The sequence below is a fragment of the Monopterus albus genome, unplaced genomic scaffold (assembly GCF_001952655.1).
Source record: "Monopterus albus unplaced genomic scaffold, M_albus_1.0 scaffold71.1, whole genome shotgun sequence".
NCBI lineage: Eukaryota > Metazoa > Chordata > Actinopteri > Synbranchiformes > Synbranchidae > Monopterus > Monopterus albus.
Genome location: NW_018127951.1, coordinates 5,695 through 29,129, shown reverse-complemented (window position 1 = coordinate 29,129; position 23,435 = coordinate 5,695). Strand labels below are relative to the sequence as shown.

The 23,435-nt window shown below is 40.7% G+C and overlaps 3 protein-coding genes across 5 annotated transcripts in view; 2 read left to right on the top strand and 1 right to left on the bottom strand.

Annotated features, from left to right (window-relative positions):
- Window positions 1-9,405: 9,405 nt before the first annotated feature.
- On the top strand, window positions 9,406-14,563 carry tmem91 (transmembrane protein 91). The gene is made up of 3 exons (XM_020605563.1): window positions 9,406-10,717; window positions 12,195-12,341; window positions 13,048-14,563. Exons 1-3 carry the CDS (start codon window positions 10,283-10,285, stop codon window positions 13,201-13,203), a joined length of 738 nt encoding a protein of 245 aa, XP_020461219.1. The 5' UTR covers window positions 9,406-10,282; the 3' UTR covers window positions 13,204-14,563.
- An 80-nt stretch (window positions 14,564-14,643) lies between these two features.
- On the bottom strand, window positions 14,644-17,665 carry exosc5 (exosome component 5). The gene is made up of 6 exons (XM_020605564.1): window positions 17,503-17,665; window positions 16,419-16,532; window positions 15,804-15,925; window positions 15,548-15,688; window positions 15,009-15,098; window positions 14,644-14,818 (listed from the first exon to the last, which is right to left on the bottom strand). The coding sequence occupies exons 1-6, from the start codon at window positions 17,600-17,602 to the stop codon at window positions 14,723-14,725; spliced, it is 663 nt and encodes a 220-aa protein (XP_020461220.1). The 5' UTR covers window positions 17,603-17,665; the 3' UTR covers window positions 14,644-14,722.
- Window positions 17,666-18,746: 1,081 nt separating this feature from the next.
- bckdha (branched chain keto acid dehydrogenase E1 subunit alpha) overlaps window positions 18,747-23,435 on the top strand; it is a 7,549-nt gene continuing 2,860 nt past the window's right edge. The window contains exons 1-4 of one of the 3 annotated variants that reach the window (XM_020605648.1): window positions 18,747-19,057; window positions 20,599-20,775; window positions 20,860-20,946; window positions 21,029-21,137. In XM_020605648.1, coding sequence (XP_020461304.1) covers window positions 18,944-19,057; window positions 20,599-20,775; window positions 20,860-20,946; window positions 21,029-21,137 — 487 coding nt within the window. In that variant the 5' untranslated portion in view covers window positions 18,747-18,943. Of the gene's footprint in view, window positions 19,058-19,218; window positions 19,255-19,340; window positions 19,386-20,598; window positions 20,776-20,859; window positions 20,947-21,028; window positions 21,138-23,435 lie in introns of those variants that run through there. The other 2 variants (XM_020605649.1, XM_020605650.1) reach the window with 2 other exon arrangements.

Sequence of the window (23,435 nt, the reverse complement as noted above, 5' to 3'; positions counted from 1 at the left end):
CTCTGTCTCTCTCTTGCTACTTCAGCTCAACTTGTGCATTTTCATCATCAAAGCTCTCATTTTGCACATCTAAACACCTAAATGGTCACTTAAGTGTTTATTTCATTATTTACTACAATTTCCTTACAATCATCAGAACTCAGCAGAAACATGGTGTGTGTGCACACCTTGCTGTTTTGTTGCTGTCTCATCTGATTAGCGACTGTTTCACCGTCCCTTTCAAATGTCCATAATAAGGTGCTGTGTCAGTTCACTCGGAGGGTAAAGAAGAAAAGAGAGAAGATGTGGGCAAATTAGCTACATCTGGGGGAAAAACAATATCATAGTTTGTAAAACAAAATGAGAAAGAGAGAGCAACAGAGGAGAGTCGTGCCTAATCATCGTTTTTTGTGATGACCTCAGTTAAACAGCACATTCTGTCTTGTTTTGTTGAGCACTCAACATCAGACAGCTCTGTCCACGGCTGCCCACCGTGCTAGAATATGTTTGTAGTATGCCAGCGACAGAGAACTGTTTCTGTAGGTTGTTGGTGGAAAAGATCATATTTACAGAGACAGGACTTGGAGTCGTCAGCCATGAATTCATTGATTCATCCATTGAATTGGATTTGAATTTATTTAGTTTTGGTGTGTATTTGAAAGGGTCAGAAATCCGGTAACAGTAATCCAGTGTATAGAACAACATATTTCAACTTGTGTGGTGTCACACCCCTGACTATTTGTATGTCAGGTCACAGTATAAACTGTAAACGCCTGATAAAGACAATATTGTAACATTGTTGGCAGCTTGGCCTGAATAAAAATACCTTTGTGGAATATCAAATCAGGGTGGGGGCTAAACAAAAAGGTGAGCATTTCTAAATAGGAAGGTGATTTTTAAAAACATCTATTATAAACAAATGTCAAACTTAGTTTATGTTATTTTAAAACACCATATGCTTTATAAAAGGTTCCTCTAAATAACCTAATGATGTTCAGTCAACTAGTAGCTTAAAAATAACACACTTTAAAAAGGGTTCATTAGTTTGAGAAGGTGAAGTCACTTGTAAAGTTGTAGTATTTTTGTACTAAGGAAGAAAGTGTGACAAAGTTAAACTATTTCATTGATCATATTTGTTCTGGGTCTGAATGTATCAAATCAGGTTTTCCATTAAACATTAAAATTTATATTTTTGCCTCATCCCCATAAGTCTGCTTTTTATATCTCACGTCTCACACCCACCACCTGCTGGAGGTTTTTTCCAGTTTGATGTGTTGTCTGCTCCCTCATGAGGATGGATGCTGGAGAGGAATGAAACTGATTGTGACTATGCCAAAAAGATGGAGGACAGATGAGGAGCAGGATGGAGCTGCTGAAGCAATCGCAGTTAACCAAGCCAGGGGCGGTGTCTCATCAATAAAGCAGATGGGCCGTTTTCACTTTCCATCACTCATTCAGTCATTCAGCTGTCTGACTATCAGTGATACTCTTTTTAGTGTCAAACATTCCCTAAAATGTGGCTGTAAAAAGTCTGTAATTTTGTCCTTTACAAATAAATGCAGCTGCTCAACTTGAATTATCTCAGCTACAATCAATTTCAAGTTGTCAAACTTACACCACATCTCAGGCACAGCTGCCCCACAGTGTGATCAGTGCAGGTGAAGCTGATAACACTAATTAGTGCTGCCTCACGTCACTGAAACAACTAGCCTGACTCTGACCAATGATTTATATTGTGACTGATATAATGTGCTAATTTATGAAGTACTGACATCTAAAAGCTTTCTAGTTTGATACTAAGCACTGATGGTTAAAATAGCTTTACTGTGTTACTGCCAATCATGTTGTAAGTTTGTGTAACAGCAATAAACCTACTGATTCCATACACTTTAATCACAGGTGTCCCACAGGTGTTGTGGCGATGAAACCTGCTGGAAGTGTTTACATCACAACAAGCTGCTGTTATAATATGTTGGTCCCCAAATTCTTACCTTGTAACCAATTTACTGGTACATTAATCTCTCTCCTCCTGAAAAAACCTCCCCCCTCCTCGCTCTCTTTCTCTCCCTGTCTTGATGTAGGTCTCTCTCTCTTGTTAATTCAGTGAGACCTCTTCAAATATTGAAAACCAGAACTACCTCTGAGCATGGAAATGATGCCACTGTTTAGATACCTGTGATTATCTATTCAAAATGGATGTGTGTGTATTTGAGTGCATTTAAGTAAACATACCTGCAGGTCAATGGGTTGGGAGTGAATGTGTGTGGCTGTGTGTGATTGTCCTTGTATCCCTTAGCATTTCTTTTTTTTATGTGAGATACAGTAAATAATCCAGGGCCCCGAAGGCAAAAAGTGGGTGAGAACAACAAAAAAATGAACGAGTTCTGACTTTCTCCATGTATCACCATTCAGAGACAGACAGAGTAAAAAGGCTGTATTTCCTCTGTGGTGGCACGTAGACCCCAGTCATACTGCAGGGCACGCACACACAATCAGCCCTCATCAGCTATGTGCTGCCCAGACGGGAGATTGAGCTGCTGTATTTGCATTTTGTCCAGAGTGTTTTGCACACAAACAGGATTTCTTGTTATCCTGTCTCTGTAACAAGATGTAATAGATTAAAATATCTAATCCTCTTAAAGAAGTAAGAAAAGGCTAAATGTCCTCATTTTGCATGTGTGTCTTTTTCTTTCTATCCTTTTGAGTGCCACAACACACACACACACATGTTCAGGTGCTGCGCCAACTGGCTTTAGGACCCAGTACTTTCACCGTAATGAGGTAGCGAAGCTGTGAAAGGCGAAAGAGAAAGACAGAGAGAGGTGAAGGAGTAGAGAGAGGAACAGAAGCGAGCTAGAAGAGGAAAGTCAGAAAGAAGCTGCTAGTGGCAGAAGAAAGTTGACTATGATGATGCACCGCCACCGCAACAGGGATTAATGAAAGAGCTCCTTTCTGTGAGGAGGGAAGATGTGCAGAAGGAAGGGGAGTCTTTGACAAAGGGTGCACATCACTGCTGCCAGGCTGCACAGGTGTAATAGGTGCATCTGCATGTGCTCACAGCCGCATCAGTACAAAGGGACATTTGTAACTGAGCACTCACATCCTAACCTAACCTAACCTAACCATCCTCTCTCTCTCACACAAACATGTGCATGATACACACGATCTGTTCATTTGTAAATACACACAAACACACACCTTCTGCACATATCCATGATTAAAAACTGGGACACTGAATTCCTGTGTTTCATCTCGGAGGACTCATCGTGAGGACAGCGCAGAGCAGGACAGATCTGAGTTTCCAGCTTGAAGGTGAGAAAATAAGAACCCAGAGGAAACCTTGTGTTGTGTGACTATGTTTTTTTGTGGTTGATGATGTCTGTGGTGACAGTTTTAACTGTTGTAACCCCCTTTGTTATGTTATCATTCCATCCCACCCATACTCACTCCCTTGTTACTGAAACAGCATTTGCAGATTTTTATCAAGGGTAAAAGGCATGACTCTTAAAAACTATTGTAAGAATACAGAATGCCTAATTATGACCTGTATAAGATCCAGCCATCCATACCTTATCCAGGGAAGGGGTGGAGGCAATCCCAGCTGACATTGAACGAGTGTACACTGTGGGCAGGCCGCCAGTCTGTCACATGGCTGACATGTAGACAAACAACCACACACACTTACATTCACTCCTACAGGGAATTTAGAGTCACCAGTCAACCTAAGCTGCATGTCTTTGGATTGTTGGAGGAAGCTGGAGCACCCACCCAGGCACAGGGAGAACATGGAGACACCACACAGAAAAGCATCAGGTCAGCCAGGGTTTATATCAAGGTTTAAATCAATAATAATTATTGATACAGATTATACAGATCCATACAGGTCTCTATTTTTAAGTACTCTCTTATTCCTATGTATCTCATTTCACAATGAGCATTCCTTTGTCTGCATTGTTTACTGCCTGTTTACACTGCTTATTTTGCATTGTTTACACTGTTTGTTGCTGTTAATCCTGCTTATTTTGTTCTACTAGCCTTATATTGGTTTACTGTTTACTTAATACTGTTTACCCCTTGCATTGGGATATGTACATGCACATTGAGAGCCGATGTACCAGAGTCAAATTCCTTGTGTGTCCGACACACCTGGCCATTAAAGCTGATTCTGATTCTGATACTGAAGTTTGAGTGTAATGCCAGCAGTGATTTACTTTTTCATTTACTGATTCAGGGCTCATGTTTGAGAAGGTAGATGTTGTAGATTATGTTTATGCTGTCTGTGCTGTCAGTCATCATATATCAGTTTCTTGGAGACAAGGAGGAGTACACTGATATCACCTGCAGGAGTGAAGGCTCTTCAGTTTTTATTATTAATTAAACTTGCTCACAGTAGAAGGTGAGTGGGACCCCAGCGACAGCAGCGTGGCCCTATTACAAACACATTCATCCCAGCTCCATTGTTTATGTTTGTATTTACTGCTGTACACCAACCCTAGGGTGCAGTAAGATAAAACTGTAACATGGTCATGCAGCATTTCTGAAACCTCCGACAATGTGGCAGAGCTGGACCCCTTAAAAACATTTTCATCTTTCAAGTAGAAAAGCTTCTACCAGAATCCAGTATGCATTTGTCATCATGTATAATCAAAATGCATCGGTGGACAGTATGAGAAAAGGCTGTCAGTGCTTTCAAAGGACACACAGGCTGTTTTATTTGCATTCCTAAGTAAAAGCAAGTCTTTTCTTTTCCCTGAATCTGACTGTGTTGATGAGAACATGTGATGCATCATCACTCATGTAAAGATCTGTGAAAGGCTAATCACCTCATTCAGTCACTGATCCACACATGTTCCTTGATGTTAACTGCTTAATGTCTAGCAAGGATCATTCTAAGCTTAACCAAAACTAAGTAATCCTAAAATTTCAACTGTGTGCATTGGTATTTTTGTTTTTCCCCAGATTGAAGATGAATCCCCACAACAGACTTTTGTCACTGCACCGAGATTAGTAATACTAGTACACACACTCTCACACGCAAACACGCACACATTCATGCACTGATGAACACATGCAGGTCATCACACTGCAATACGGCTGATGTAAACAAAGTCTAAAAGGCATCTGTTCAGCCTTTCTATAATGCCTGATAAGCTTTTCTGGCAGGTTTGTAACTGTTCACACACATTCACACTGTCCAAATGATTACAATTAAACTGATCTATCTAAACAGTCATAGGCTGGAGTTCATCATCATTTTCATTAGGATTTTTTAAAATGAAAAGTTATGGTATAAATGACATGTACAATAATGGACATGTAAACTGTGTCTTACATGGTCAGATGTTCACTTACATGCTTACACAGTGATATACAGTGAGTATGTACAGTACAGTGAGTACCTGTTCATACATAAACCCAGGAGATTATAACTGAGTTGCAGCAGCTGTGGAAGGCACTGAGGAGCATGCACACACATACATAGACACCCACAGCTACACAAACAACACAGTATTGTGAAGATATAGCCAGTGTCTGTACAGTGTCTCCCATGATACTCACAAATACACATATCATTAGAGTGAGTACAACATGCTGCACACTCTGCAGCAGTGCTGGAGTCATTTGCAACATATTGCAATCATTCCTCAGGCCTCGCTACACACAAGCACCAGCAGTGCGAGCAGTGTGTGTGTCTGTATGTGTGTGTGTGTGGCATGTATGTGAGCATGTAGGAGGTATGGAGGGGTTCAAAGTGTTTATGTATGTGTCTGAAAGGGAGAGATAATGCAAGGCTGGATGTGTAGTTATGTGAAGGACACGAAATGACATGAGTCTGTGTGTCTGGGGTTAGAGTGGGGCATGCCTTGGGCTGATGAGCTCACTCTGTCACACACACACTGTGCACATGGGGTTGAAGGAAACCCAGCAACTGGCGTGGCTGAGCTCATTTATTATTAGAGAGTAATTCTGTGGAAATGACCCATTCTTTGCAGTTTAATGTGACAGTAACACATCCTTACTGGAAGGTGCAGCTACGCCGGAATTATCCCATCTTGTTATCATCAAGCTGAGCAGAGGCACAGAACTGAAATGGCAAATTATCCTCTGCTTCATTTATCCTGCAGTGAGCACTCGACTCAATGGTGAATGTGTTCCCATAGGAACATGATGTTACTTTGAGATCTACACTGCTGCCTGTTTTTCTTTTTTTTTCTGTGTAGTTTCCTCTCTGTTCTTGCCAGTCACTCCATGCAAATCAAGGAAGAGAGAGGGAGAGAGCGAAGGGGTTTTGAAATGAAATCAATTAGGCCATTTAACTGCCACTTGGGGTTTGGGATTGTTGTTTGACTTATCTTGAAGCCTGCTCTGGGTTTATCTGCCTGACATTGCTGTTCTTCAAGATATCTTTATATTAGAGCCTATACATTTACAGCTCCAGTTTACTACTGTGAGCATCTTCACTGTATCTGCATGTCCTCAATCTGCATCATCTGAAAAAATTACAGCACTTACCTTTCAGCTCTGTGCATGAGTTTTTGTGTACTTGGAGACAGAGATTCAGTGTGACTCAAAAAGGCTGCAGAGTTGCTGAAAATCAGTATAAGATACAACAGCAACAGTTCTCTGGTTTTGTGACAAAGGTTTAAAGTAATATGCACTGGTTTCAAGCTTTATTTTCATGCACAAGTAGAAACTGTGACAAGTTTTACATTTTGAAAGTACTTGGAGGATTGTGAAAAAGGGACAGAGTCTGATCAAACACAAAAGAAGAGGGGTAGAAGTAGTGGAGAGAGCTGAGTAGATGTGTGGTTGTGTTTGTGTATGACAGAGCACCAGAATGAAAAGGAGAGAGGTAGAGAGGGAGAGAAGTGTTAGTAAAAGTGTCAGTGGTGATTTGCAGCGGCGTCCTTGCAGCCTTCCTTCTACATGGCTGGATGTTTTATGTGAGTTGCAGAATCAGAAAAGGAAGCAGGCTTGTAATAAGGCTGACAGAAGTCTTTTTATGGTGGCTGGGCAGAGGTGCGGGGTGTAATAAAGCTGAGTGCATCTCTCCTGGAATGAAGCTGCAGGGATTAGGAGGGGGCAGAAGAGGAAGTGAAATGCTACTGATATTAACGTGTGAATGTGCGTGTGTGCAGTATGCACCATATGTTCAGATGTGTGTGTTGGGGTTTGCCCTGAGTTGTTGTGTTGAATGATCACTCAGCTTGTTCAGAATGAGAGGTACTAGCCCTCCATAACAGGCTGGAGGAAGAGTGGGTTTGCACAGTGAAACAGTGGATGTGCACAAAGCAGAATGCAGCCCTCAGCATCACGCCAGCCCAATTACTCCCTTTTTTCTGTGTGTGCAGTGAAGCGTGCAGGAACGAGCCACTGCATTGATCTGGAGCCTGTGAGGCACTCTGCCACGCAGAATGAATACTTGCTAATGAGATATGATGTAGTTTGGTGAAATGACTTTCTTATTCTACCAAGAATGAAAATACCTTTATCACACAATACAGAGCTTTATTTCATCTCTTGTCACTTGGCAGCTCACAGCAGCATTACACCACTCCCCGGTTACTGTTACATACGCCTTAAGTCAATAGGGGCAATCAGGTGTATATTTCCAATCATTTACCTGTGTTTCAGGGCTTATCCTGTGCAGAGTCACTGGGGGTGTGCCTTGCTTTGGTGTTATGTGTGTAAGCTCTCGGTTGCATGAGGTGGCTGAGTGATGATTAGGAGCACCTGGCTCAGTGTGTCTGTCTCCCCAACATGCAGCACTTTGTGTTTTTTTTTTTTTAGTTAAACCTCTGGTTTTGTTTTGCACTTGTAACGTACACTTCACATCTACTCTTGCACTGAGACTCATGCACTACTGATACTGACTTCCACACCTCATTAAATTCAATAAACACCGGTGGTTACATTTTTACTCTGGTATTGTGTCTCACTCCTTTTTTGTTGTGGCCTTCAAGCCAGTCATAACAGGGGCTAGATGTTATCCTAGGATGCAAGGCAGGGTACGCCCTTTAAAAGCCAAAGTGGCAAACATACAGAATGTTTAAACTAAGCTGGCCACATTTGAAAAAGCAATTTACATATTAAATTATTTAATCACACTAACATTTGCAGGGCATATTTAAAAATATCTCCATCCATCCATCTTCATCTGCTTTATCCGTGACCGGGTCGTGGGGGCAGTAGTCCGAGCAGAGACTCCCAGACTTCTCTCTCCCCACACACCTCTTCTAGCTCCTCAGGAGGAACCCCAAGGCGTTCCCAGGCCAGCCGGGAGACCTAGTCTCTCCAATGTGTCCTGGGTCTGCCCCGAGGCCTTCTCTCGGAGGGACATGCCCAGAATACCTCCCCAGGGAGGCGTCCAGGGGGCATCCTAAACAGGTGCTCGAGCCACTTCAACTGGTTCCATTGAACGTGGAGGAGCAGCAGCTCTACTTCGAGCTCCTCACGGGTGACTGAGCTCCGCACCCTATCCCTCAGGGAAAATATCTCCATCCACAATGGAAAAAAAAATGTGCATACATAAACACACTGAGCTGTGTCAGGTAGCTGCACTGCTAACTACTTTACTACGTTGTATTGTGCATGGTACTTTCTAGTAAAGCGCTATGCACATCACTGCTGGAATGACATGCAATTAGAGACCCTGGATTGTAAAGTTCTGCTTGCAGGTTTTTTAAATAAGATTTGTTAACAAATACTTTTATTTCACTAAATTATCTTATGATGTTTGTGTGTCCTTTATTTCTAGATACCTTTTGCAAATAAGATCTTGATCACAATGAGACTTTGTGAATAAATAATGCTTAACTAAATTGCTAACTATCAGCATATTGATAAATGATATATTATTAGAACCACCCAAACATCACAATGTGGCTGCTGCAGATACACATTCATTTAACAAACAAGAATAACAATCCCCACCACCTCTAAGTGACATTCATTAAGATGCAATCCATAACTAGTTAATGTGGCACCTCAGGAGTCAGAGCTGATTGGTTAAATGCAGTGACATATTGTTTCTAATGTGACTTTAGGGTAAGGTTAGCTATGCAGCCCGTGTGTGCAAATAAAAACAACTCTCAAGTCCAAGCTTTAGAAGCACACAAGGCTCAGAAACAGAATAACGTCTGCAGAGAGTTACAGTTAAGTTATAATGTATAAATAATTTTTGTGACCTTGTTCTTGTCTTAACAGTTCTCATCACAGAGCTGGAAAGAGAGCCCCCCTACTCTTCATCTGGCCTCATGGAGGGAGCAAACCTACAGCCATAAATCAACACCAGTGGACTTTCATTTCTTTGTCACTTCCTGCAGCAACAGAGGAGCATACATGATGGCAGATGTGCACTGTAGGATTCTATTTCTGGAGCCTTGTTGCTTTTACAGATGAACTGTCCCAGTCCCTTGTTGCTTTTACAGATGAACTGTCCTCCAATATGGCCCCAGTTATTTCATTGTGCTACTAGTTTGACTGCTGCCGGAGGCTGTGCATATTCAAGCTTCAAAACACCCCACTGTGCATCAGTCCAGTCATCTGAAGGGCCAATGCCTTTGGTCTGTTTTTGAAAACAGAACCAGTGTTTTATTTTTTCAGACTTCTACAGAAGAACCAACACAACATAAACAGGATGTCATGACAACTTGAAAGTCTTTCTTATTATTCTCCTTAAAATAGTTTCTTGATTCATTTCCATCCATAACTGACATCCAAAGCTTTCACACATACATCATGATATTATGCTTAAGTTAAGATTTTACTGCAAGAGACAATTTCCATGAGCTCCTGAGGGCAGTCACATAGAACATCCATTGCCCAGTGTTTTCATTAGCCTCTGGTTAATCATCATCCACTATCAGAACTGACATTACCATATCGTATGAGAGAGAAGGTAGCTAATTATTATTGTATTCATGAACGATGACACACTCAGTCATGTGAAATGAATGACATGGGGCAAAACCTAAGTCATCAAGCCCTGAAACAAATAGCTGATGACAAGTGTGGAAAAGAGGATCAGGGTCAGCACCACATCAGAGGGCTGCAGCTGGCACCTTAATGCTCTCTCACTATATGATAAACCTGTTGGGTGCTGTTGGCCTCTGGACCTATAATAAGAGATGTTTTAAAGAATAGGACTAAAGATGGATTATCACTGAAACACTAAAGCCAGCAAAGCAGCTGTCTTTACCTAGACTCACTGGACACTTCAGAGAAACACTCAGAGGGGTTGTAAATTATATTTGGCTGTTGATGTGATGGACTCATGAGTGGCTGCTATTAAAAGAGAGGGATGGAGGATCTAGATGAGCTGAAGCACCCTCTTGTGGAAGAAAACCCCAATAACACCCAGGCAACTGGGCCAGGACTGGGGCCCAGACCTGGACAGGCTCCAGGTGGGCTCTTCCAGTGCATCTTGGTTAAGTGCGAGCAGAACAGGGTCTACCCTCCCTTAGCATGGAGGGACTACTGTGGACATCCCCCTGAGCTCCAGCAACAGCAGCTACTGGACCCTTGCTCCTTACATCAAACACTGGAGTCCTTTTATCCACCGGCCCCCGTCTGGGGCCACGCAGACTCCCTGCTCAGCAAAGACTACCTGGAGACCACCTTTGTGGACATTCAACCCAGCTCCACACTGGAGAGGAAGCTGCTGGCTGAGACACAGGACTGCCACAGTGCGTCCTACAGCATGGATGACGAGGACGACCTGCTTCCTGACTCTGATGTAAGACACTGACATGATGCAGTACTGAGGCCTTGAATTCCCACTTGTAAAATCAAGCATTTATTGTAAACAAAACATTTATTTAAAAAAAAAGCTGTGTAACTCACTCAAGAGGTCTAAAACTAATGATTATTTTCTTCATTAAATGAATATGAAAAATTAAGTGTCAGAAAATTGTGAGAAAGCTCTACTCAAATTTATAAATGTGCAGTTTGTGCAAATAATAGCAGCCCAATTTAGTTTATAACAATATAAAATAGAGAAAAGCAGCCAGTCCTCACACAAGCCGATCGATTACTTGGCCAACTGTTTCATCTCTGTACAAAAACAGCCACTGTGTCTTATCCTAACTCATTAACACATTTGTTGCTCAGAGGAGTTTTACATTAAAAGCGAGGGACCCTTTCATATCCTCAGTACAGATTCTAGAAACAACAGAGGAACTTAAAATAGACTTATGCACAGTGCACTTCAGGGTAGGCAACAATGGAAAGCTTACTGTCAAAAAGCCAGGTTGCATAAAGCTCCTCTCCTGCTGTGGAGTAGGTAATGACACTACGGTAGTGATCTAGGATGTCAGTTCTATTTCCTAGATCAATGAGCAAAGCCAGCCCTGCACTGAAATGTAAATTAGCTTTAGAACGCTTATAGTGGTCAACAAGTGAATTTATATGTATATATTCTGTATTCGCCACAAATAAGTAGCTGCTGGTTGTTAAAGTTATTATGAAAAATCTCTCAGAAAGGTTCAAATAAAGGTTCAATTACCTGTTGTGGCTGAAGGCTGTTTTACAATTATTACTTCTATTAAAAGTACAAGCAAGCAAACAAACAACATTAAATTCAAGAGTAGTTTATCACTGCAAACTTTAAGTTAATAGTTTACTCAAGGACAAAAGAACAGCACACAAAATACCGTAACCTTTTTTCCAGGCTCATTCTGAATGCTGGCTGTGGTGCAGTGATGCAAAGGCCTGTGGGAGTAAAACCTTGAAGTGACCTCAAAGAGGCACAACAGCTTCAACTTCTTTGTTTCACTTCAAATGCTTATTAACGCTTCATTTCTTCATGATGATTTTTCATTGAGGAGCTGATCATTAGTTTACAAGATGACCTCAGAGCCATGTGCAGTGACTTATACATCCACCCATCCATTATCTATACCGCTTATTCCTTAAAAGAAAAACCGTTCATAATAATCCTCTGAGCTAATGTTCAAAATTATTGCATGCAATAATGTAATAATGTTGTCTACAGTAGTTTACATTCTTAAATCTGTGACATCGGAGAAATAAGCAATTTCTCATGTATTGTTATGTTATAGGAGCATCTTTGGATAATGCAGTTATTTCAGGCATAAAATAAAACAAGCAGAATAACATTATGAGGCTGAAATGAGAGAGGAAGTCTGCAGGTACTGGAGGTATTTCTTTGTAATATGGGAAAGCAAACCCTCTGCATTCTGTTTGAATCCCAGGACTCCTCCATTGATGACTTCAGTGATACGGAGAGTGAGAGCGACTTCCCTCTGATGATCCCACAGGACCACTTGGGTCTGGCCTTTTTCTCCATGCTCTGCTGCTTCTGGCCCCTGGGCATCGCTGCTTTCTACCTTTCACAGAAGGTACATGCAAACAAAAACATTCCTACATTACCAACAGTGGACAACACTGACTAAGTGCATTCCCTATTTAAAAAACAAACAAAAAAAAAAACAGCACAAAGCCATCAGAATGCTGCTCCTCTAGCTGGCCAGGGTCAGTCTTGGTGAGATGATCAGTCTCTTCTGAGACAAAGATGGTGGAAATATGGAGCAGGTCAAAAGGATAAGAGCAAAACCTCACACAAACAATCCCATCAGTCACTGTTCCTGTTTGCATTGTGAAAAAGGCCCTAACACCTCTATCTCAGGATGCCAGAAGCCTCTGTTTTATTATAAGCATTCTTCCAGCAGTGCAGAAAAAAAATCCCATTAAAGCTTACACAACACTAACTGGCAGCAAGCTGTGCAGGCTTCTTAATCAGATCAATGGCCTTTGTTACAGTTTAATTAGAGTCATAACAATAAGGTGATAGATTTCCAATATTGTTGAGTGGTACCAGGGGTCAAAGTCAAAGTCAAGGACTAGAGGGAGAGAGGAAGGAAACATGAGACACGGGCATTGGCTGTGACCCAAAGATGGAACATAATGTGGGTTTAGTGTGTGACTAGAATGAGTGGAAGAGGACAGTGGAGACCAGAGAGGACACTGATAAATGATGCTGAATGTCCTTCTCTCCTCTCTTCACTCTAATTCTTATCTCTCTCCCCTCTCTCCTCTATTTCTCAGACCAACAAGGCATCAGCTCAGGGGGATTTTCAGGGGGCCAATGCAGCATCTCGCCAGGCTCTGTGGCTCTCAGTGCTCTCCATTGTGTTTGGAATCGTAACATACATCTGCGCCATTGCTGTGTTGATTTCCTACCTGTCTGGAAAGCCACCATAAAAGCAATCCTTGCACAAGGATGCACATAAAAAACAGACCTACTGTATCAACATAAGCCAACGTATCACTTGTACATGTAAAGAAATCGGCCTTTGTTTGTCAGCCATGTCTACATTCATCTTAACAACATGAATATGGAGAAGCAGAGAATGGACAGTGAAAACACAGCAGGAGAGCTGGTGTATAGATCATAATCACCTCTCATTCAATTAGGACATCATTCATCTCAAAGGACATTACTAGCACATGAAGAAAAATCACTGAGAAAGTTGTTTTTCAGTACCACTCCATGTAGAAAATTCTGTCTGTGGGTGTTTTTTATTTTGTCACCTGTGGGCCTATGTTAAAAAAAAGAAGAAGAACCAGTGAAAACAGTTGCAGATGTTATCATCACATTGTAGATATCACTGTCACAAAACAATGGATGAATAATGAGAGGCAGAAGAAGAAGAAGAAGAAGAAGAAGGGTGTGTAGCTCATCTGCCTGGGAGGAGCCAGGTGGAGGGCGGTATGCAGAGGAGATGGAGTCTGCAGATTTACAGGATGGTCATAGCAAAGACATAAGGACATGACAGTGGCTAAATCCTAATGGACCTTGCTTTGGAGGGCCTGAACCAGCACTGTTGCTTGTGGGTGAAAGCTGATGATAGTTTCAGAGCTCTATTCTTAAACATATTCTTTGAACAAAACAGGAAATTCTGGTGAGAGCGAGCGAGAGAGATTCTATTTTCTCCTTCAAAAACAAGGCTGAAATTCTTGCTTCTTGCAGTGACAAACTTTGTCCAGACAAGCAAAATATTTAGCAAAAAGTAGACTGATCAGACACATAGTAGTCAGCAGTGTGATGCATGCATCAGCAAAATCTGAGACAGAGGTTTGCCATCACCTGCTTCAAGCTCTGATCACATCCTGAAAAAGCAACTCTGGCCATACTGGGTTGAAAATAAATGTACCATTAAAAAAATAACTGTAAGGTAAAAGCCAACATTTTCTTTTTACTGGCATAGTTTTTATTGAGTTCAGTTAAACTTTAAATAAATCACACTTCATTTTCTGTCAGCTCCCCCATGCTGATCCAGCTGCACACATTGACTCGCACCAATCTGACAATCCTGACCCATCCTGTCTCCACTGGACATTTATGTCAATGAAAAAATTACCATTTGTTGTTAGAGGGAGCATTTAATGTGGTTTGCCTTGACTGATCGTGTTATGAGACACTGTATGGTCAGATCTGTCTCACTTTCCATACAAATAATTGCTGGACACAGTGAAGTGGACTGCTCCTGAGTTGATAAAGGTCAAAGGTTCTGGCAAATGAGATTTGTTAGTACAAGACATATTGAGTTCTTTCCCAGTTCACATCCTTGTATTACATGTAAATATTAAAGTGAAAGAAACTCGATGTATCCCAATAAATGCACTTGTTTCACTCAAAGCGGGTGCTAACTATTTTATTACAAATCAATATTTGTATGCATCATTACAAAAGCTCTAGAAAAAGAAAGCTGCTTCTTCATCAGAGGGTTTTGGAGTATCGCCGCCTGACGGAGTCTCTGTAGAACTGGAAGATCTTCTCTGATGCTTTCTGACTGACTGCTATACACTGCTGTAGCTGTAGGAGAAGAAAAAAATCAAAGACGGGCCAAGTATGAAAGGTCTGTGATAACGTTACAGATAGACAAAGAAAAAAAAAACTCTTCATCATCATCAGACCTGAAGGAAATCATAGAATCAAGGTGCTCAATAATGACAGATATGACAAGTAACATAAGAGCAGTGCAGCACCTCAGGTATTTACTGACCTCATGAACTGAAAACGATCCTTTGGTTGATGACATCATAACTCTATGTTCTGTGCTGTCAATAGCAAAGGTCATCAAAGCGCGACTTTCCTGGTGAGAGTGGAAACAGACAGGAACAAATGAACCAACTCAGGGAGGAGTTAAAAAGATGTGTATGATTCTGGGAGACATTTATTAGACTATATCAGACTATGAGTGTGTATGAAATCTGTTTTAAGGCTTTTCAGATATACAGTGTATTTGTGACTGGCTTTGTCTGTGATTTTTCCGAGGCCTTTAAGTGTCCTTTATATTCCTGAACAATGAAAATGATGATTTTTCTGATATCTGTCAATAAGATAAATACAACTCTTCTCATTCCCTTCACCACAGCAAGTGCACAGATGAAAAAACTGTTTCTTCTTTGCTGATCCATTAACATTTTTCTGTGTGATTTACTGAAACATTTTTAGGAAACAGTGGCACTTGTCAATATCGCAGTGCTTTGGGGTGTTTTTTTTAATATATATATATATATACAACACAAGCCTCAGATTTACCTTTTCCTGAGTTGCAGTGGGATCTGTGATGATTTGACCAGCTGTGTCAATGGCACAAGTCACTCCACAGAACAGGCAACTCATGGGCAAGCCTGCATCCATAAGAGCCATACAGGCAGCATTCAGACAACAGGACAGGAGCTGAGGAACAGGTCAGGAAGCAGACTCACCAATAAAAACCATAAGGGCACCATCTCAGTGGCTGACGTTTGGGGCAGACTTGACATCAACTTTACAGACTTTTACTGAAGGATACAGAACCATCATCATGCAACACCTGAAGTACAAGAGTGAGGGAGGAGCGAGGATGAAGTGACAACAGAAGAGATGCCTCACAGGTTTCCCGCACAGACTGCTCTTGGGAACGCTCCTTTACACCTAGAAAATAAACCCTAAATGTTAGATAGATTCTTGACTCATACAAAACAAATTGGCACACTTATTCTTCTTCATGGAGTGTTGTGGTATGGCAGCTTCTGCACTGTAGAATAGGACAAGGCTTTAAAATAATGTTCGTAGCATCCCAAAACCCCAAAGTTTGCCTTAAATATGATATTCTCACCTAAAGAAGCTGGCAGAAACATTTCTTTCTCAAATGAATAACAATGTTCATGCATAGTAAACATCTCCAAATTTCAACACAGCGTAGTAACTGCAATACTTCATGTTTGCAGCATTTAAATATTAACATACATCTAAACTACTTCTTTGGCAAAATAATGAAGTGCTAGAAAATGGAAGAGTAAATTATTACACATAAAATTATTACACACTGGATTCGACTAGCATTCAGCAGCTCCATTAGACGTCCAATACACTCAATAACGCTGCACACTGAGAAAAGATGTTCTTCCCTCAGATAACAACTTACCTGGCAGTCCCACTTTGGGCTGGATCAGCACCTCCAGTGTTGCCCGGTCATAGATCTCCTTGCTGACTTTGACCTCAGCTGGTCCGTACACTCCCGCCAACACACTTGTGTCACCTTCAGGTATAAACAACACAGGACTTCATTCAACAGAGAATATTGATCCAAGAGGGGATATCATGTTTCGCCTTAGAGAATAAAGACAATAACAAAGCTGTGTTCGCTGCAGATTGAGCATATCAGCTGTAGGTGAGGAGGAGGATGAACATCAACTCATTTAAAACAGAACAAGTGTGAAATGCTGAAAAAAGTTTTTAATAGTACTAAAACAGCAGTAGAATGCCCAATAATACAACATGAGTTCAGTGCAAACAGAGGCCATTATACAAAACAAAATGATCCTTTGTCAACAGGAATGCATTCAGAGACAGTACGTTTTAGGTGTATAAAATCCAAACTGTATGATGAATACAAAATGATCCTTTGTCAACAGGAATGTATTCAGAGACAGTACGTTTTAGGTGCATAAAACCCAAACTGTATGATGAAGGAGAGATCTGTCAGTGTGAAAGCAGTGTTAGTAATGCCTTTAAAAGTGCTCAGACCACGTGTTTTTGTACAGTCTCAATGCTGCTGCTTTCAATTGTCAGTATGGATGTGCTGGTTTTTATCTGGTGAGTGAAACCAAACAGGAGCAAACACATCAAAGGTGTTTCAAAACGGTGGGCATCACTGGGAGAAAACAGAGCTCTGTTCCAGAAAGGAGGTTCACAACACATTCTAGTTACAGTGCACCAAACTGACGACAGCCCAAACTATGTCTGCAAGTTATGAACTAAAAGCTACGTTTAAACAGTGATAAACACAGGTTATAATGATTAGTGGCGAGATGCAAGTTAATTGCAAGTTTTATACTATTTAACTACAAAATATCTGGACTTACAGTCCATTTACCATTTACCTTAGTGTTGAAGTGCAGTAAACCGCACACAATCCTACATAACTTAACTGACGAGCACAGCGAGCTTTGATTAACGCTCTGTCCTAGCTGCATTTACAGCTGTGTCATGTTTGTTTGTGTCGTTACCTTGGATGAAGGACGCCGAACCATCAGGTCGAGACAGTAAACTCTGTTCACATCCAAACTCTCTCAGGTTAACAATACCAGAACCACACACCTCCATCATGCTGCTACCTGGAAGGGGAAAAGAGTTTGTCGCGGGCGGATGACGTCATTTGTTTTGCTATTTGGGGCCTGTAGCGACCCTGGGCTATACACAGAAATGGTGTAATAAATACTCAGATTTTTTACCTGAGTAAAACTGCCTCAATATAAAAATATTCTGTTACAAGTAAGAGTCCATTTTTTATATTTCAACTCGCTTTGACTGAAACTATCTTCAAAACTTTTTATACAAATCTAGTACCTGGGTTTGCCCAGCAGGGGTCACTATTATTACTGTCTACTCTTCTAAACAACGTAGTAACGAGGAGGCTGTCCCAGACTTTTTGGAGTTTAGGAGTTAAAAACCGATGTTGGACTTTTAGGCAGCACCCTGCAATGATTTCCACCAACATGTTCAGATTAGAGTAATGTGTATTACATACAACGTAGTAGTATTTGTATCGTTAGTTCAAAAGCAATGAATGTAATGCTGACAAGTGCGTGTGGATAACTGACGTCTCAATTTTGGAAATAAAATCTAGATTGGCATGTGCGGGCGATGTGCCTGACGGGAGAGGGTGTGCATTCCACCAGAACAGGCTGATATGCAGATAGAACTGATAGAACATTGTGGCAGTCCGTGCAGTCAGTGCTGAAATCCTGATAGCTGTGATGTATGAGATCAAGTGCGTCATTCGCTGTGTTACAGTTAAATGCATAGTTTTGATGTCTGATAATCCTAATATCAACCAAGAGTGAGTGTATTGGCAAATAGTTTGACGTGACAAAGGGACCATACATAAAGGTTTTATCAAATGTTGTAAAATAAGTAATTCCACCTTCCTATATTGACAGTAAATAGAACAACCCTGTGAGGAGATTGATAACTGTAAACTATCACACAATCAAGAAAACTGCAAAAAGGATTGAAATTTCAGTATCACTGGGAATAAAACATGGCCCTCAATGCATAGCAGATATGTTGCAGGAAAACATTAAGATAATATATAAGTATAATTCACTTTAAATAAAATGTGTTACATGCATCGAGTATGATTTTAAATTATAAAGAACGGCAGTATGTTAGACATAGGGAGCTACTATTGTTAAAGAATTATAGATAACACAACTTTTATTTTTAAAGGTATGACCGGATGTTGTCATAGCATACTGCTGTTTGTAGCTTGCTCGACCTGACAAGTGGTTTATGTGGATAGAAATAGCAGTGCTGCAGAGTGAAAAGCAGTCAACCCCGCATGCTAGTTAGTCTTATCTCATATTCTAACATATTTACTGTAGAGTTTCACATTTCTGACAAGATAGCTGGCTGAGCGGTCAAATCAGATAACTGTGGACTGTCCAGATGGCGGCTGTGAGAAGTATGAACAAAATATATGGACTGTGTTTCCATGGTATTCGCCAGATGGTAGGATTGAAGCCATCGAAGCTGCTTCAACACAGAGCCTTCAGAGTCTGTGTAAGTTTTAACAGCATTGCTGTTGTTTTGTTAGGTAACTAAATAACATGAAAGGTCGCTTTAGTGAATGATCCCACGGGGTTGTAGGAACAAGTGGCCTGGTTTTAGCCTGGTTAATCAAAACCCTGGTTTAGGTATAATGTCAAAACTGTGCCATCAAGTTAGGTCGACAAGAGATGTTCAAGTGTAGGTGTAAGGTAAGCAGTTGTGTTGGGCTTCGGACTAGAGACGGTTGGATTTGCGAGGATCCATTATGGATTCACAAGAGCGCGTTGCATGACTTCAGTTATCGCGATAGGTTGTGAGCCAGCTACCTTAACGTTATCTGGTAACCTTGCAGCAACTACAATAAGTTAATTATTAATGTCTACAGATTCTCCAAAGCAGTCTTGTGAATTCAGACTTAAGTTTCTGTATGTTTAAGATGTAGTTTTCAACTTGCATTATTACACTTTTTTGTGACTATGAACATTAGGTTGCAAGCTAGCCGCCTAAAGTTTTAGCTAGCTATATATACATTCCCATTGGTCGTAGAAAGGGGCGTGAGTAGAAATATGGTAAATGGTCTTATACTTGTATAAGTAGTAAATGGTCTTATACTTGTATAGCGCCTTTCTATGCTTTTACAGCACACTGAAAGCACTTTCACACATTATTCGGCCATTCGCACTCCCAAGCACTCACGCATTCACACACCGGTGACATCACTGGGAGCAACTGGGGGGTCAGTGTCTTGCTCAAGGACACCTCGACATGTTGACTGGACAAGCCGGGAATCGAACCGCTAATCCTCCGGTTAGGAAACGACCCGCTCTACCTCCTGAGCCACAGCCGCCCCCATATAATATCATCCAGAGAAGAAGAAAACGAGAGCTGTTTGTGTCGCCATCAGTGTTTATGTCCTTCGGTCACTGTAATGTTTCTGCCACGTCACTAAAATGAATCTTTCATTGTGTTGGTAATTTTTACACATCGTTTATAAAAATTAAATGTTTTACTTTACAATCCATAAATATATTTTCTGTTACTGGAAATCTGGCAAGTATATCAGTCAGAATCCATTTAAATATTAAAGTTAAACCTGTCTGCCACGTCTATACCGTATAAAGTTTGAATGTGTAGCAATGGATATTTGTGGAATCAGAAAATGGCAAAAATTGTGACAGTTCCAGGGATAGCTTCAGGAAACCAAATATTTTATGGGCCATCTGTGAGGTTATAATAAAGGGATGGTATTTTTGAAAATACAATATTAGTATAGAATAAGGATTATTCTATTTAATGGCAAATCACAGAAGATCACAAATTACAGTTTCAACTGTTGCAGCAAGCTTTTAAAACAGGAAATGTAAAATCACCTTTTGTAGAATGACATGCAACAAGTCAGTTGCCCACTGAGCATCACAGCAGCTGCAAAGCTTTTTCTCTGGATGTCATTATTAAGAGAAATGCAAATCCTCCTTTGTGGTGTATGTTTTGTAGAGGACCTTCTTATGCCACAGCCATAGTTAGATTGTTAATAAATAAATTGAATCTTTCAGGCTGTGCACCGGCAGCAGCCCTTTGATTCATCGCTGGAAAAGCCACAGTTCCCTGGAGCCTCAGCTGAGTTTGTGGATCATCTTGAGTTCATCCAGCCCAATGTCATCTCTGGGATCCCAGTGTACAGAGTGATGGACAGGCAGGGCAACATCATCAACCCCTCTGAAGACCCTAAGGTACAGTTTGTCTGCCTAGGTCCTTGGTGAGTGAAAGTAGTACTGTGACCTCCACCACTTACATATTGTTGCTTCTCTGCTCAGCTTTCCAAAGAGACAGTTTTGAACTTTTATCAGAAGATGACTCTGTTGAACACAATGGACCGCATTCTTTATGAGTCTCAGAGGCAGGTGAGTTTTTCCTCTTGTATTTTTTGCTTGAACCATGGAACAGATGAGGGGTGTTGAAAAGGAGCGTTTGCTTCTGTCGCAGGGTCGGATTTCCTTCTACATGACCAACTATGGTGAGGAGGGGACACATATTGGTAGTGCTGCTGCTCTTGATCCCAGTGACCTTGTATTCGGTCAATACAGAGAAGCCGGTAAGGAACACACTGCAAGTGCTTTCTTGTCATAGGTCCTTACTACTTCCGCCAAGGAAGGGGGTTGTGTTTTTGCCAGCGCTTGTTAGTTTGTGTTTGTTTGTTCACAGCATAACTCAAAAAGTAGCAAATGGATTTGGATGAAATTTTTGTGGAGAGATAGGGTATGGCCCACGGAACAATTGCTTAGATTTTGGTCCTGATCCATATCATAATTTGGATATAGGAATATTTTTAAAGGTTAGTCACCATTGTGAATGCTTGACATTATGTGAGCCCCCTTGTGGCCAAAGTGTACGACTATGCTGCTGAGCACTCCAAGCACATATGGAGACAAAGACCTGATTTAGCACAGGATGTACCACTCTATAGTGCAACAATCAGTCAGCAACAACACTGTATGAGCAGTTTATCAAACAGATGTTGAACAAGCAGAGGACAAACTTGAACAAATGTGACATCTTCACCCCTTTTCCCATGGTCCACTCACTGAAATCCCTGTTTTACCCCTAAACCAATGGGTGAATGTTTGTCATGTCTATTGTTTTTCTGAGTGTTTGCTCAAGGGCGATTTGTTGGGTTTTCAAGAACTTACTGTGCTCTTGTTGTTGTGAATTGGCATTATAACTTACAAATAAAACAGAATTGAATAACTTTAAAATAATAAAGATATGAGCATCATTACAAATGCCAGCAGTAGGTTTTCATGTACAAGCAATCATTTATGAGGATCAAACCTTCATGGGAATATTGCTTTTATGGCATTGTGGGGAAACTGAGTTGTCCTTGGTGGAGGTTGCACTCTCTGAGTGTTGACTAGTTATTTCTAAAGTTGATTTTACACATTACTTTACTGTATAGTGATTAAAGCAATTAATTGATTGAACTTAAATTTTTACATCTCATTTTTGTAGTAGATGGTTGCGGTCTGAAACGCACATTCTATGATATGTCAGTAGTGAATTGTCATTGGGTTTAATCTAAACAGGTGTGCTAGTGCTTGCTTTGGTGCACAGTAATCACCAAGCCAAACAATGTTTTATTCTGTTAGTGAATAACATGACAGGTGCACAACACACCCACGTCAAACCGCATCAGTCATTCACTTCAGTCCTTATTTACAGATCACATTTTACAAAAACAGCAGCAGTTCTTTACATCAAAAATATAAAGAGAGAACAGGTGAAGAAGTGGACCCGTCAGAATGCAGTACAGTTCTCTTGAAGGATTTGTTAAAAATGCAAACTGATAAATAAGCGTCACATCAAGAAGAGTATCAGATAAAGTGCATCAGTAATAATGATGAACTAGACAGCACTCAGCACACAAACCTCTGCCAAGGCAGCTCAATGTTCCCATAATGCAATTACACCTAGAAGCAATGTTGTCATGTCAGTCTGACCCTCATAGTATGATTCTTTGACCATAAAACCTACTCCTAGCATTCGGAATCACACTGAAATCGCTATTACTTTGACAGTTATACAAGAAAAACAATATTTCAGTAATGGCAATTTTCTTCAGGATGTAGCTCAGTAACTTTTGAAGATGCATCAAATCTGTGCATCATTTGTTTTTTCACGGTAGCCAGTTTTTCGTGAACATTCTGGATCAGCACATCCGGAATATTACTTTGATCTTGGTGTGTGGTCTATCTTATGGGAATGTTATTATGCAATTTTTGTCAAAGTATTGTAGGCACTGTATATGGAGTTAGAAGAAAAATATTGAAAGTGGCCATATCTCTCAATGGTAAATCCCTTAAAAAATATTCCTTGGTCCAGATGATGATCCGGATCAGCACCTAAATCTAATGGAGTGTTCTGTGGGCTAAACCCTACCTCTCCAAAAGATTTAATCAAAATCTATTCATCACTTTTTGAGTTATGCTGTGAACAAACTAATAAAACACACCTCTGCCTTAGTGGAGGTCATCATAATAATGATTATACATTTTACCACTCATCCAAACAAACTATTTAAACACACAAGTGGTTTTCTGTTGTCAATTATGTGTACTCTCTCCTTGTGAAGAAAATGTGGTTAATAAGCCCAGGGGAAGGAGAATATAGCCAGTACAGCTAAACAATTATTTATATTATACATTAACGATATATGCAAGGTTTCTGATTTAGTGAAAGTGGTCTTATGTGCTGATGACACTACCATATGGGCATCCGGGGAAAACCTACAGCAACTCTCTGGACGGGTTTCACAGGAACTTGAGAAGATAAAGAAATGGTGTGACAGTAATATACTATCTCTGAATTTGGATAAAACTAAATTTATGGTATTTGG